Source organism: Ictalurus punctatus, chromosome 18 (genome assembly GCF_001660625.3).
Source record: "Ictalurus punctatus breed USDA103 chromosome 18, Coco_2.0, whole genome shotgun sequence".
NCBI lineage: Eukaryota > Metazoa > Chordata > Actinopteri > Siluriformes > Ictaluridae > Ictalurus > Ictalurus punctatus.
In genome coordinates, this window is record NC_030433.2 from 3,531,495 (window position 1) to 3,546,221 (window position 14,727).

The window sequence follows — 14,727 nt, forward strand, 5'->3', positions numbered from 1 at the left end:
TTTTAAAGAAAAAAACCAAAAACAAAAACATGGACAGTACCTGTATCCCTCTCGGACCTGGCTGACCTTTGACCCCTGGAAAACCTGGAAAACCAGTTGGTCCCTGTTCGCCCTGAGAACCCTGTATCCCTGGGTCTCCTTTACTCCCCTTGGTTAGTAAAAATTAAACAGACATAATATCTTAATGATATTATGATATTTCACATCACATGACCCCATAAAAATTGTATTTCAGATCACACAACATATTACATTTTGATATAGTAAATGAATACTGAGTAAACAGCAACACCATAATCTTTCTGAACTAGCACTTACTTTGTCACCTTTTGGTCCGGCTTCACCCTTGTCTCCCTCAGGCCCCCTCTTACCCTGCTCAGCATATCAGAAATATGTAAACAACATGATATCATCCTATAGAGTTCATATTGATAGACAAAGCATTAAAATAAAGAATGGAAGTTGTTATTAGTAGACATGCACATAAATCAATAGAACTGAATGACAAAATGGTTTCAAATGCATTAATGCTGAAGCTCCTAGTATGTAATGAAATGGTAAATGAAATGAAATGGCAAAGCTTAAAAAACCTTAATAACCATTAGGAAAAAGGGTTACAATAAAGATGCACTTACTCTAACACCTATAAATCCTTTTGGACCGGGCGTTCCTAATGCACCCTGATACAAAATGAAATGAGACAACGTTTCATTATACGAAATGCGGATTCTCAACTGCGTAGTGATAAAGAAAGACAGTGTACACGCGTTATGGTTTTGAGGGAATGTTAACCATAATTAAGACCTTCAGAAATAAGAAACCTGTCAGAGTGTGTGTAAGTTTGAACATACCATTTTAACGACCCCAAAATCAAAATCCACACCAATGAAATCAAAAACGTCCAGCTTGTAAAGCGAGTAGTAGCTTTTAAGTAATAACAATAATAATAACATTGGTAATCACTACTGCATATGCAGAAACATGTACTAAAATATAGGTAATAAGATATTAATGCCAACATTTATAATTTTGTAGTAATTTGTAAAAGTGAAACAGAGGTACAGATATTGATCGTTATCTGCTCATTAGGCCATCACCTGAGTAACAGATGCATTTAGCTGCGTTTAGATATATCACTCCTTATTGAGGTTATTATATAATGTCCTATCAATACTAAAGCTTGCCAGATGTGACATTAATAATTATATTGGTGCTTCGTGCTGCTTGCATTCATCATTCATTTTCCATGTGCTTTTGTTTGTTTTGACACGTGTCTTTGTTTTGGTTTTGGTCCTGTCTCTACCCTGATCTGTCATTAGTCTGTTACCCATTGTGTTCACTTGTTTGTTGTCAGTCCTGGTTTTGACCCTCGCCCCTTCTTCTCGTTCCTCGATTAAGGATGTTCCTTGTTTGATGCTGCCTACATGTTCTCTGACGTTCAAGCTTTCTGCTTGTTTCCTGCTTGTTCATGAAAATTGGATGTATATGAGGATATACATCATATGAAAGCTAGTTTCCATGCAGCTGAAGCTGATTCATCCTTTGCACTCAAATCACTGATTGTTTTGATGTCGTCTACAGATTCGTTTGTACATAATACCAGGTGCTTAAATTTGCACTCATTTTAATGAGTCTAGTAAATGTTAAACAAGCTGATAATTAACAATACTTTTAACAGAGTTCCTTTTGTGACCTGGATGTAAAAAAAATAAAAAATAAAAAAAGCAGATTAAAGTTCATTCATGGATCCATTTTGCGTACTGCTTATCCTACACAGGGTCGCGGGGGAGCCTGGAGCCTGTCGCAAGGAACTCGGGGCACGAGACGGGGGACACCCCGGATGTGGGGCCAGACCATCGCAGGGCACAATCACACACACATATTCACACACTACGGATAAATTGAAAATGCCAATCAGACTATAACGCATGTCTTTGGACTGAGGAGGAAAGTCCCCAAAAACATACAAGCTCCGCACACACAGGACGGAGACGGGATTCAAATCCTCAACCCTGGAGGTGCGAGGTAAATATTCATGGATAGTACCTATAGAAACACTGAAAGTGATCTGCATGTGAAAATCATCCTGCATGTGTGACAGCAAACTATTTCTGTGTCATTAAAAACTGTAATTCCCAAAGGCAATCTCATAAAAACCTACATAACCGTTCCCATTAAATATGGCAGTTAAACAGCAAGAATATTTCACATGGATTTGACTGTTGCAAGCACAAACAATGGCACAATTACTATCAAATGATTACGTGTCTGGTTCTAATCAAATGAGCTGTTTGGACAGCACGTCTCATCAGTATGCAGTTCCATGGTTTCTCTAATGGCATTCTGTTTGTGTGGCTTCAAAAAGCATTTGTAGATGTGATGATTTTACTTTATCCAGATCTAAAAACACACTAACAGGGTAATCTATGACAGCTGGTCCGGCACTCAATATCATATCAGTGACACAAATGAAAGCTATCAAAGTTGGATATGAACCACATTGAGAAATGGTCACATCATGTTTTACAGTTTCACTGGATGCCTTTTTATATGTAACAATGTGGCCATCTGCTGGGAAATCACTTAAGGATGTGTTTTCTCCAATAGTCAACAAAAAATACAGCACAGGCATAGCAATGACCTAACGTCGGATTAAATGTGATCTCAAAAGGGAAAGGGAAAGCCGGATAATACGGTTTGCAGCGTCGGCTCTGGAATGTCTGTTTGAAAACATGAAAGTGAATTAGACATATTGTAGTATTTACCACAGGGCCCTCAAATCCTGGCTCTCCCCGAAGTCCTGTGGGCCCAACCGGTCCCTAAAACACACATATACAGTCTAAATATACGCTTGAACCACTATAATATTAAAATCACAAAACAGAGGCATCTGAGAGAATAACAGCATTAAGACGTGAAGTCAACTTTATTACAATGTGATTTCCTGGTACAACTGTCACTATATTTAAATCTTTAAAGTTAAACAATATACAAAATGATATTTCTTAGGGGAAAAAAAAAAAGGGTGGATATGCTCACAGGATCTCCTTTCGGGCCAGGTATGCCTTCTCTGCCGGGTTGACCCTGTGAACACATACAAACACATATCCTCTGTTTATGTCTGGATTTATAAAAGCGCAGTCCTTTTTTCCTTATTTTGCTGTGGCATCACTAAACTGGACTCTGGTCTTTATATTTGAGAAATAGAGAGTTGTAGGTATGTTATAAATATGTCATATTCATCTTGTGAATCTAATAAACGTCGAACATTGCAAGCAAAATTCGTTGCCATTACAGCATTTTGTGGTATTTGTAGTGCCACAAATTTGATTCAATTTCACAGTAAAACAATAATGCATCCAGCGTTTTTTTTTTTTATTATTATTTTTTTTTTTCCTGCCCACAGAAGAGACTGCTTATCTCGAGTACTGAATACTTATCCCGAGGACTGAATTTTACATGGCATGATTATTATGACAATAAAATGAGACCTACTAGACCTAGACCTACATAACGTGAGCTGTGACCATTGATCAGCTTATCCATTAACCTGTGGCAGGTTTTCTCTATAGATGAGACCAAATTAACAAAATCATGACCACAGTCCTTTAATTGTACAATTCTAAACAGCATAACCAGTTTAGTCGCTTCTGGAACTTTTTCTGTTCAAGCTCCAGACTTCATTTTCAGTTCCAAAATATAAGACTACTTGTAGTTTGTCGTACAAATAAATACGATGTGCTACATCGGGTGCTATTATATAGGCTAGCGTATAACACTTTGCAACTGACAACAAAGCAAAAAAAAGCAAATTATTCAGTTCACATTTTCATCCCCCTGATCTATTTTTCTATTTTTTTTTGCCAGACCACTCAGTGGGCCAGCCTAGACGAGGCATTTTTATTCACTGACTGACTGACTGCATGTGCAATAAGTCTAACTAGCCATATTGTAATCTAGTTACCCTTAGCTAGCAAGCAGTGAGCAAGACAGAGACATTCTGTGGTATGCATGTATCTGCTGCGTTTGTTTGCAAACTAGCCCACCCCCACCTCATTTTGGGATAGTTGGAGAGAGAGAAGTAGATTAGCAAAAGTTGTGTCATTTCATGTAGGTGTGCACGCTTGACTTCAAATACTATTTAACGTATGGTAAATAAAGGGGTGAGAGGATGTACTATGGCATGAACGCATTTGTAGCAATACATTGGCCGTATGTATCTCCACTGTTGTGACAGTGGTGCTTGAAAGTTTGTGAACCCTTTAAAATGTTCTATATCTCTGAATAAATATGACCCAAAACATCATCAGGTTTTCACACAAGTCTTAAAGTAGACCAAGAGATCCCAATTAAACAAATAAGACAAAAATATTATACTTGGTCACTTATTTATTGAGGAAAATGATCCAATATAGCAGTTTTAAATTCAGTAGCTGAATTCAGTCTTCTGACTCTGATGTTACAATAAAAAAGCAGGGTCTCACCTGTGGGCCTCGTGGCCCTGGAGGCCCAATCTGTCCATCCAATCCTTGAGCACCCTGTTAAAGGCACAGAAGTGCTATGGATATTAGTCTTTTACAAGTGAAGGTTTCTTTCAAAAGTGGAGGATTGTGATTGTAATCACATACCTGGAGCCCTGGGGGGCCAGTGCTTCCTGCAGGCCCAGGCTCCCCCTGTTAAGCAAAGCAGAGAATGACACAGTCAGACACTATTGAGACAGCTCTGTGCTTGATGTCTTGCAGAACGGGATGAACAGGAGGAATCATAAAGAGTTTTATAATCATATGAAGACTCACCCGTGAGCCATTTACGCCCTGAGCACCTATAAATCCTGTGATGCCTGGAGGGCCCTGCACAAATATTTCAAAATAGGAAATTTATCTAGTGATCAGTGGACAGAAAATGACACAGTGACAGCTCATTGGTTAATGTTTGGGTTTTTTTTTTGCAAGAGAATAAAGTACAAAACTCATCACAGAAAATATCTCAATCTAACAGTATGGGTTCCACCAACATTTATTGGCTGCCAGTCTCTAACGGATTAATTTATTTAATACACATACTGAATTGTGCCTATGTTTTGCTTAATGTGCACTATTCTCTAAAAACACACGCACGGGGTAGTGGACAAGCTGATTAAGCAGCGCACTTTAAGCAGACCGAGGTGGAGTTTCTAAATTTTATGAACCACACACCTGGCAACCCCAGCCATACTGCTCTGAGTAACTTGCATGCTGCTAATTTTCCCCTGATTTTGGCCATGAGTAATTGCCGTAAGTAACTGCCCAAACTTTAGTAAATCAAACAGAATATAATCAATGCACTTCAAGTTCTCCATTCTCAATTACACATCAATGAGGGAGATAAGGACAGTTGGAATGTTCCAGGTGCATGGCTTATTAACTGCTTTTATGCTAGTAATGTACAGGAAATGCTAGGCTTTTCAGCGACGGCGTCATAATTGAGCCAGGAACAGTACATCTGGTCCTGAGAGCTTAAATCCCAGAGAGATTCCTTGAATGAAGTGTTTTCTGAATTAAAATGAAATGTAAGTGTTTATATATAATCCAATGAGAAGTAACTACAACAGAATTGTGAATACTAGTATTTATTAATTGTTTAGATTTCTTACTGGTGGACCTTGCGGACCTGGTGGGCCATCGAAGCCATCATCCCCCTGTAAAACAGATAAGAGATGGAAGCAAGCATTTATTGAAATGTAGATAACGCCATGCTGTACTTTGTAAACTGAACCACGAGGATTAAAGCAAAATCTTTGTTCATGACTGAAACTTTCCACTGGGCAGGAAATCTGATGTGGTGATGGAAACTTTAATCCATGGTGCAAGTCTGTGTCATATTGAAATGTTTAGCTTTACTTACATCTGTCCCTGGAGGGCCCTCAAGGCCCTCGATCCCTCTAATCCCATGTGGCCCCTGCAATTAAAGACCATTTTACTCTTATAGCATGCATTATGTTACCATAAAAGACATTAGTAAGGTCAGAGTGATATTAGAGACTTACTTGAGGGCCAGTAGGACCAGGCGGCCCAGGCAGTCCTTTATATCCCTAAATGAGCAACAATTGTGTGATATGACACCAAATGAACAGTACTTTACATTCATATTTCACAACGAAAATGCTAATGCTTCATAGCACCGTTCAACTGGAAAAATGCAATTCATATAACCACTAGATGGGGACAGCTCCAAACTATTAACCATGCCATTTTACTTCGAATGAGTGAGTAGTTTTTGGCTTATTCACAACTATATAAAATGGCTTATTCAGAATACACCTTACTTTCTCTCCAGGTTCCCCTACATCTCCACTTGGACCCTCTGCTCCAATAAGTCCCTATGCACAGAATAGCATTGCTTTGCTTTATCAGCACTATGTTAGATCAATACCAATAGGCACATATTTTTTAGCTCATCTTACCTCATCTCCTTTTTCACCAGGTGAGCCAAATTCTCCTTTATAGCCAAGAGGGCCCTGAGGGTAAAAAAAAAGAGAGCAACCATAAAAAAGACTCAATAAACATATAATGTAAGGTGTTAAAGGTAATGTGTTAATGTTGTTAGTTAGCATGTTAGCATGGCATTACTCTACCTTTGGGCCAGGTATTCCAGGAGCCCCCTGTTGTCCTTTCAGGCCATTTTCTCCATCTTTCCCAGGAATCCCTGGTAAGCCTGGTACACCTGGCAGGCCAGGATCACCCTGCAGTGTAGCAGAAACAAAAACAAACAAATTTTTTTTTTACTTTATAGCACTTAAAAATCATAATATCTCTCCTTAATACTCCTGTTAGTAAAGTAAAATGAAATGTCAGACCTAAATGCCTTTTGGATTTGTTGCTTCTGCCACTCAAGGTTGCATGTTTAAAGGTTCTATAGTCCTAAGATCATTGTAACATGATAAATAGATTCATTAATACTCCATGCAATGGTTAGGATGATAGAATCCTGCTCTCACAAAAATAACGAAATAAATAACGTTAATAATCTGTACCCTTATCGTTTCTATTTTAATATGTCTATCTTTCACATGGAAATGTGGATATAATGAACCTTTAAAAAAGATTTTATGAAGGACATGTGAAGCAACTTTTCAAACTGCTGCTCAAGCTGCATCTCAGGGCAGTATAACACACTAGGAGAAAAGTACTATCTAACCTCTTCTGCATACATGAGCTCCCAGATGTGATTCACAGGTGAGAGTGAGTAAGCAATTCCTCCCACTCAGAGAGCGAGGCCAATTTTGCTCCCACGGATGGCTGTGGCATCGTCATGATTTTACCTTGTGATCTCTCGACAACTTTTCTCGGGAGGCCATGTAATGAACTTTTACAGAGCCCAGAGAAGTCAGCGGTGCTTCTGGACAGTGTTGATGCACGGCTTCTGCTTTGCATAGTAAAGCCTTAACTTGCATCTGTGGATGCAGCGGCGAATGGGGTTGACCGACAAAGGTTTACCAAAGTATTCCCGAGCCTATCTCAGGATATCCATTACAGACTCATGACGGTTTTTAAGACCGTGACGTCTGAGGGATCGGAGCTCATGCGCATTTAGAAGTGGTTTTCGGCCTTGCACTTTACGCACCACATTCCTTGAATCTTTTAATTATACTGTGCACTGTAGAAGGTGAAATGTGCAAAATCCTACCGATTCGATTTGTCTTTGTGGAATGCTGTTCTCAAAGTGTTGGACTAATCTCTGACGCATCTGTTGGCAGATTGCCGAGCCTCGAACCATCCTCGCTCTTGAAGGACTAGGCCTTTTTTTGAGGCTCCTTATATACTATGATTAGACCTTATTTCAACTTGTCATATCGATATTAGCCCAAATTGCCCCTGTCCCAACTTTTTTGGAAGGTGTTGCGTGCATCAATTTCAAAATAAGCGTTTACCTTAAAAAAAAAAAAAACTAAGCAGTTGATTAGGTAAAACATCAAATACCTTGTCATTATATATTTTTGTTTAAATACAAGCCAAAGTACATTTACAAATCACTCCTCTTTGTTTTTAGTAGCATTTTCCATACTGTCCCAACTTTTTTGGAATTGGGGTTGTAGACGAAAGCTTTTAAGGTACACTATATGCACATTTCTAGGGAAAAGATATATACTAAAGGTCCAAAAGGTGTACGCTTGAGGGTACCATCCCAGTGACAAGAAATGGTACAGTGTAGTAGTATTTTCGTTCAGCTGTATACTTTGTATGTGGATGAATGGCAATAAAGTTAACTTGAACTTGAACAGATAGCTATTCCACTACAATAAAAAAAAAATAAAATAAAATTGAAAAATGTACTTGATACAAACAGTACAAACATTTTTAAAGAAAATAATAATATAATAAAATATTATTAGAATTATAAATACAATTATTTTCATTTTAAAAACCTCATTTTAATGCATAAAACACTTAGTGTGTACCATGTGCTACACATAATCCTTTGTATAGATGATCTGTAATGCTGGCTCCAGTTCAGAACACAATTCCAAGAGGATGACTCTTGTGTAATGAAAATAGCTCATAATCCAGTTATCGTAATTATATTTTAAAAAAATTCCCTCCACATTGGCCTAGCACCATAAAATCACCATCACAACCATTGCTCTGACAATTTTTCCACTCCACGAATGAATTCAAGACGGGGTTTTGCATATTATTATTGATAATTATGGAGTACATCGATCTTCACAAAAAGGAAAAAAAAATTCTCCAGTAATAGTTGCCACATTGTGCGCACCAGTTACAGCATGTACCTGCGGTCGATGCATGATGGTTCACATATTCCTACATTCAGTTTACATTTTTATTAAAAAAAAAAAAAAAATCCTTATGTGTATGTGGGAAATCGTTTATAAACGGTTTGATGCTGATTTTCAGCATATGCAGCATTTATACACGAGAAGTCAGGATTCATTTGTGTGAGGAGAAACTACATGTATATGGCTGCATACACACCTGTTTGTGTAAGACTTCAGAATGATGGATTTCTATGAATTTGGAGTGAAAAACAGGGTGTGTGCTTTTAGCCGTAGGAGCCGGACCATGCTCACATACACGCACACTAACACTCGAGCGTGTCCATGTTTGACCACGGCGTAATTACTCTCAGACAGTGATAACCCAGTGCATTTAATGTACCTAAACATACATGGAACGGCAGTGAGGAAGTGTAGGGTCTACGCTAAGGCCGGCTGGAATAAACGAGCTAGCATGGCTAAACCCTTCCTCACAGTTTTTTAGTATGCACGTCATCATATTCAGTTTACAAACGGTTTCATTTCACAAATTACTTTTGTAGACTCAACAACAGCACAACAGAAAGTTAATGCCTTCCTTCTGTTTTGCTGGTACTGCGTTTCATTAAGTAGGCCATCAGGCCCGTTGTGTAGCAGCTCATGTGAGCTCTTTCCAAGGCACAAACACTGCAAAGACCATAATGGTGCTTTCAGACAACACACTTCATGTTTATGTGGTTAAATCTTAAGAGTAATGAGAGGTGGAGCGTCTAGGACCTTTTGTGTTTCAAACATATAGCGACTCAGCTTTTAAATGATTGTTTATGTATAAACATGGTTAGAAATGAATGAATAAAATCATGCTGATGAGATTTAAAAATGAAGTCAGGCTTTATAAAATAGACAGCATATGCAGTTGCTGTGATTATTCCCCGAACCAATATGTTGCCTTTATATGAATTAAAAAATATAAAAAAAAACATGTTGGAGTATATGGTTATAGGAAATAATAAATGACCGCCAGTTGCAAGTTATGCAGCCTGATGTAAATTGGAGTTAGTATTACCACCCCAAAGTTGATTATTTTCCTATAACAGCATGCATTATGCTTATGCATTGTATTCCTCTTACACCAATTCAATCTGCCAATGATACTTTTTATTGTATTTATTTACTTATTTTTTTACAATTATTAATGAATGACACATGGTACTTTTTTTTTTCATCTGTTTATAGTTCAATCTAATGTTTTGGAACATCAGTGAACCAATTTAGTTTCTGTTGTCACTTACATAATGGTATAAACCCTATAGTTGCAGTTATGAACAGTTGTTCACGGTTTTTCACTCTCGTGAGGTTAATAAGACCAAAAACACAGCTTGTCCCCTGTCTTAAAGACTCCCTCGTGGAAAACTTACTGCTTCTGGAGAAACACGTTCGTACCTGGTATCACTAACCTTATAACAGCTATAAACAGTCGTTCCCTCACCAGCCTCTCTTTGTCCTCTCTCTTACTGTTAATAAGACGAAAAAATGCAGCTTGTCGCGTTACCTAGCAACCACGAAGCACAAGCCCTCAGTCCTGAAGCCTTTCCTGTATCAGAAAACTTAAAGCGATGGCTTTTAAGCTGTTGAACTGATAATGACGGTAGACCCTAGCTTCTATTTATCTATGTGTCTATTTATCTATGTTCTCGACTGACTGTGAGAGGAGACTATGTTTTATATGTACACAGCTTAAGGGATTACCATATCTCCCACACGCCCTGACGGTCCTCTTTCTCCAGGATCACCCGGTGGTCCCTGAATGAAAAGAGGAACAGATAAATCAAATATACTTGGTTGGCGATCCTAACAAATAGTGTTGTCTTAAATATTTAAAAATAGTACTGAGTCAACATCTCACCTGTGGGCCTGGTTTTCCCAATTCTCCCTGTGGCCCACGTAAACCCAGTTCTCTCTACAGGCTCACCAAGAAGACACCAGTCAGAGAGTGTGTATATTCCACTGATACTAGTAAGATACTACGTCTCTTACACCACACTAGAACATCCTAGCTAAGAATGTCATTGATATTTCATATGGGTGACAGTGTTTGGGTTACAGTATTAAGTGAATGCCTGTACTGCATACTTACAGGCCAACCTGCATACAACAGCTGGAAGAATGATGTTTGCTGGGAAAAGGAGAATGGGATAAATAAATTAAAATATTCAGACATTTTTACTACACATGAGCAAAATTTTCCCATCTTCACAGTGGACTTCTACTATCGATCTACTATTCTACTACTATCTCACTTCTACTATGTGATATTCTGGTTGTCATGGTTATGAAGTATTTTCTTTTCAGACCCGCAGGCGAATATAAAAACCAGTATGAAATCTATAAAACATGCTACATTTTGCATGGATCATAAAGTGCAGGGTTCGGTTTTCAGTTATGACAAGATGTTCTCCAGCTAGCAGAAAATGAGACTGGCATGAAAGGGAGAGGCATACTGATGGGATTATATTCTTCATTAAATAGGCACAGTGTATGCGTTTGGGTTGTGAGAATGACCTCTGACCCTTCGCAAACTGTTCATAGTCCTTACCTACATCCTATGACCTGTCGATGGATGCTGCTCACCAGTCTTTTGGTTGTTTTATCGTATTTTGTCTCCGTGTATTTCTTTTTTCGGAACCGTGTAAACGTGAAACCCTCGGTTCTAGGGTCTACAAACCTTTAAGGATTAGCCAACAAGCTTTTAGGACACTGGATTCACCCTCTAACCCTACACTAGCAAGCAACAAAGAGATAAGTGTCCATTCATTTGTATCTACGGACTTGATATGGCGCCACAATTTCTGCGATAACGTCAAGCGACAAGTGACATTTGTCTCAATTCAATGCAAATGAGGTACAACGAGGTAGGTAAAGTGATAACGTGATTTGAATGATTCCTCAGACCAATCCATATGAAACCTGTCAGTAAGTGTGTATAAAGACATTACTAAGAAGAATAAAGCTTGATAAGAAGTAGCGGAGATCATGTAGTACAGATAATTAGCTAATGAAGGTTGTATTAAGGTTGTATTAACCTAGGATGCAACATGTACAGTAAATCAAACCTAAAGACATACTCGAAAAAATGCTGTTTATATATCAGATAGTGGACTATAGGCTATACGTTTTGGCTGCTACTGTTTCTTATTGAAACTACAAAAAAAAAAAAAAGCATTACACGTCCAGAAGCATAGGAAACATTAGCGGTCGCTGCATGCCCACAAGAGAAATACGCAAAATACAAGCAGTATGTTTAACTCACTACAGTGAATGCAGGGTAAGAGTGTATCGTACACACTATAGTATAACTGCCAGATTTCTCGATCAGTGTTTGCCATTTTTGTTCTAACGTTGCCAGGTGTAGTTTATAAAAACAGTTCTTGAGAGAGAAAACTTTAATGTGTTCTTATACTGTATATTTTAGATTGACATCTTGTTGCAGGATTCTATGTATTTCCATCCATCCATCCATCTTCTATACCGCTTATCCTCTTCAGGGTCACGGGGAACCTGGAGCCTATCCCAGGGAGCATGGGGCACAAGGCGGGGTACACCCTGGACAGGGTGCCAATCCATCGCAGGGCACGATCACATACACACTCACACACCCATTCATACACTATGGACACTTTGGACATGCCAATCTACCATGCATGTCTCTGGTGGGAATCGAACCCCCGACCCTGGAGATGTGAGGCGAACGTGCTAACCACCCTTTTTTTTTTAAACTACAAACTGTGGTGGATACAAACCTGCGCTACACAAGCGCAACCTCACTGAACTGACGTGATGAGAAATAACAAATTCAGAAGGGAGAATGTAAAATGATTACCTGAAAGTAAGCCCACTCCTCTGCTGTGTTCCTCCACAGATATAAAGTGGGTGGGCCTGGTGGTCCTGGTGGCCCTGAGTTTCCGACCCGACCAGGACGACCCTCTGGTCCGACTCTTCCCTAAAAAAATCATCACAGTGTTCTTTTTTAATTATTTATAAGACAGCTATGCAACAGCTGTACACTTTTAATGCATGGAATGGCATGCAGTGTGTGTGTGTGTGTGTGTGTGTGTGTGTGTGTGTGTATATTTTCTCTGCAACCATCTCCTGCTGGGATTTGGGTTCTGGCACAGACCAGACTAGAGCAGTTCCTACGGATCCTTAAAAGTCACAAAAGGTCAGACCAAAAGCCCATGAACTTTTAAGTGCGATGGATCAGCTATATCCCCAGGGACTGCCCTTCACTTTTCAACCATTAAACAGGTATAAGAGAGAAACCCAGCACTCACCTTTTCACCTTTGAACCCTGGATAGCCCACACTGCCAGGACAACCCTGGCAGAATGTAATAAAAAACAAAATACATTATTTGCACATCACTTGCTAAATAAAAGTAATAAGTTACATCTAAACATTTAATAAAATCAGGTTTCATGTGGAAACACTAGAACCAAATTGAGCAATAAAATTCCACAAAGTTTACATAGACGCCGAGATAATCAGAAAGACCTTGAAAGGCTCATTAGCTCACAGTAATAAAGGATCCTTGCAAAGTGTCTCATGGCCAGATACATTTACATGAAGTTGCATCACAAAACACAACCTGATTGCAGAATGTGCTCCTACTGGATCTGAAATGAACTAACCTATTAAATGTAGTCTGCACGAAGTGGCACTTTAAAGCCGCAATTTCAGGAAACACAAGATCGGTAATAATCAGTATGAAGAAAAAAGGTTGTTGTTGTTTTTTTTAATTACAAAAAGACCCGAGAGCAATAACGTGGCTAATATAAGATTTATTTACTAAGTATGAAAATAAAACACGATTTTTCGTGATGCTAGAAAAATCAATCGACGACATGAGGTGCTTTATTGATCTGTTTTTTTAATTTGCCAACGATTACATATTTTACTGTTAATTAAAGAATGACAAGATATTCTTGTTTAGCAGTTTAATGTCACATTTAACGTTGTGGAACACAGTCATGTCAGAGCTACTGTTATAGAAGATTAATCAACACCTTCTGACTCTTCAGATGGGCAAATTCAACAGTGTTGTGCTATGATCATTTTTCACTCAGACGGCTGTGTACATTAGCTATTTTCTATTCCATTTTTCTTGCACGACTTCTATAAGAATGGGAAAATTGAATATGGCATAAAAGTTCTGTTTAATGTGTTGAATTTCTTCGTTACATTTGAAGAATCTCATGTATGGGTCCCTGATTTACGTGTTATGACCAAGTTTATGACCAAGCAGCAAAAATGAACAAGAACTATTAAAAGTCGTACTCACCGTAAATTGTTATCTCGGCAAGGTCCTAAAATGTTCTAGAATTATTACACATTTTATCATAAAAATATCTGTTTTCATATAATGAATAACACCAGGAAACACTGCCTATAAAGCTCAACGCCAGAAAAAAGTGCTAATTTAGACCAGGTTTTAAGAGGCGTACAAAACCACTATGGGACAGAGTTTAATAGATCGAACGGAAACTGTAATCACACTTCTTTTGTGCCGATGGAGTGACTTTTTTTGCATGTTGCTACATGCATGGTGCGTAAACTGTGCGTTTAGGCTTGTGCACCAGTTTTCTAAATAACACACCAGGCTTTTCGCAAAGAATTTGGAATAATTAAATCTACAAGCAGGTGAGAACCACTTCCAGTTGTACACCTGGCTCTCAGAGTCGAAGACAGATTTTATAGAGGACAAAACCTCATTAAAGGAGCTCTTAAGAGGTGTATACGCACTGCTAATTTTGGATGACTTTCAACCTTGTGAATTACTTTCTTTAGTTGAATTACTTTAACACCTGGTCAGTTTCAAGTATACATTTACGTTTACGGCGTATGGTAGACGCCCATATCCAGAGCGACTCACTTATACAACTGAGCATTTGAGAGTTAAGGGTCAGTGGCAGCCTGATA

At 38.6% G+C, this 14,727-nt stretch overlaps 1 protein-coding gene across 2 annotated transcripts in view; it reads right to left on the minus strand.

Moving 5' to 3' along the window:
• si:ch211-196i2.1 (collagen alpha-1(I) chain) overlaps positions 1-14,727 on the minus strand; it is a 70,019-nt gene that overhangs the window by 20,473 nt on the left and 34,819 nt on the right. For both annotated transcript variants that reach the window (XM_017493406.3, XM_017493408.3), the window contains 19 exons: positions 13,084-13,128; positions 12,633-12,752; positions 10,890-10,928; positions 10,659-10,712; positions 10,502-10,555; positions 6,614-6,721; positions 6,443-6,496; positions 6,305-6,358; positions 6,026-6,070; positions 5,884-5,937; positions 5,633-5,677; positions 4,797-4,850; positions 4,629-4,673; positions 4,485-4,538; positions 3,040-3,084; positions 2,766-2,819; positions 636-680; positions 319-372; positions 41-148 (listed from right to left, as the gene is read on the minus strand). In XM_017493406.3, coding sequence (XP_017348895.2) covers positions 41-148; positions 319-372; positions 636-680; positions 2,766-2,819; positions 3,040-3,084; positions 4,485-4,538; positions 4,629-4,673; positions 4,797-4,850; positions 5,633-5,677; positions 5,884-5,937; positions 6,026-6,070; positions 6,305-6,358; positions 6,443-6,496; positions 6,614-6,721; positions 10,502-10,555; positions 10,659-10,712; positions 10,890-10,928; positions 12,633-12,752; positions 13,084-13,128 — 1,131 coding nt within the window. The remainder of the gene's footprint in view (positions 1-40; positions 149-318; positions 373-635; positions 681-2,765; positions 2,820-3,039; positions 3,085-4,484; positions 4,539-4,628; positions 4,674-4,796; positions 4,851-5,632; positions 5,678-5,883; positions 5,938-6,025; positions 6,071-6,304; positions 6,359-6,442; positions 6,497-6,613; positions 6,722-10,501; positions 10,556-10,658; positions 10,713-10,889; positions 10,929-12,632; positions 12,753-13,083; positions 13,129-14,727) is intronic.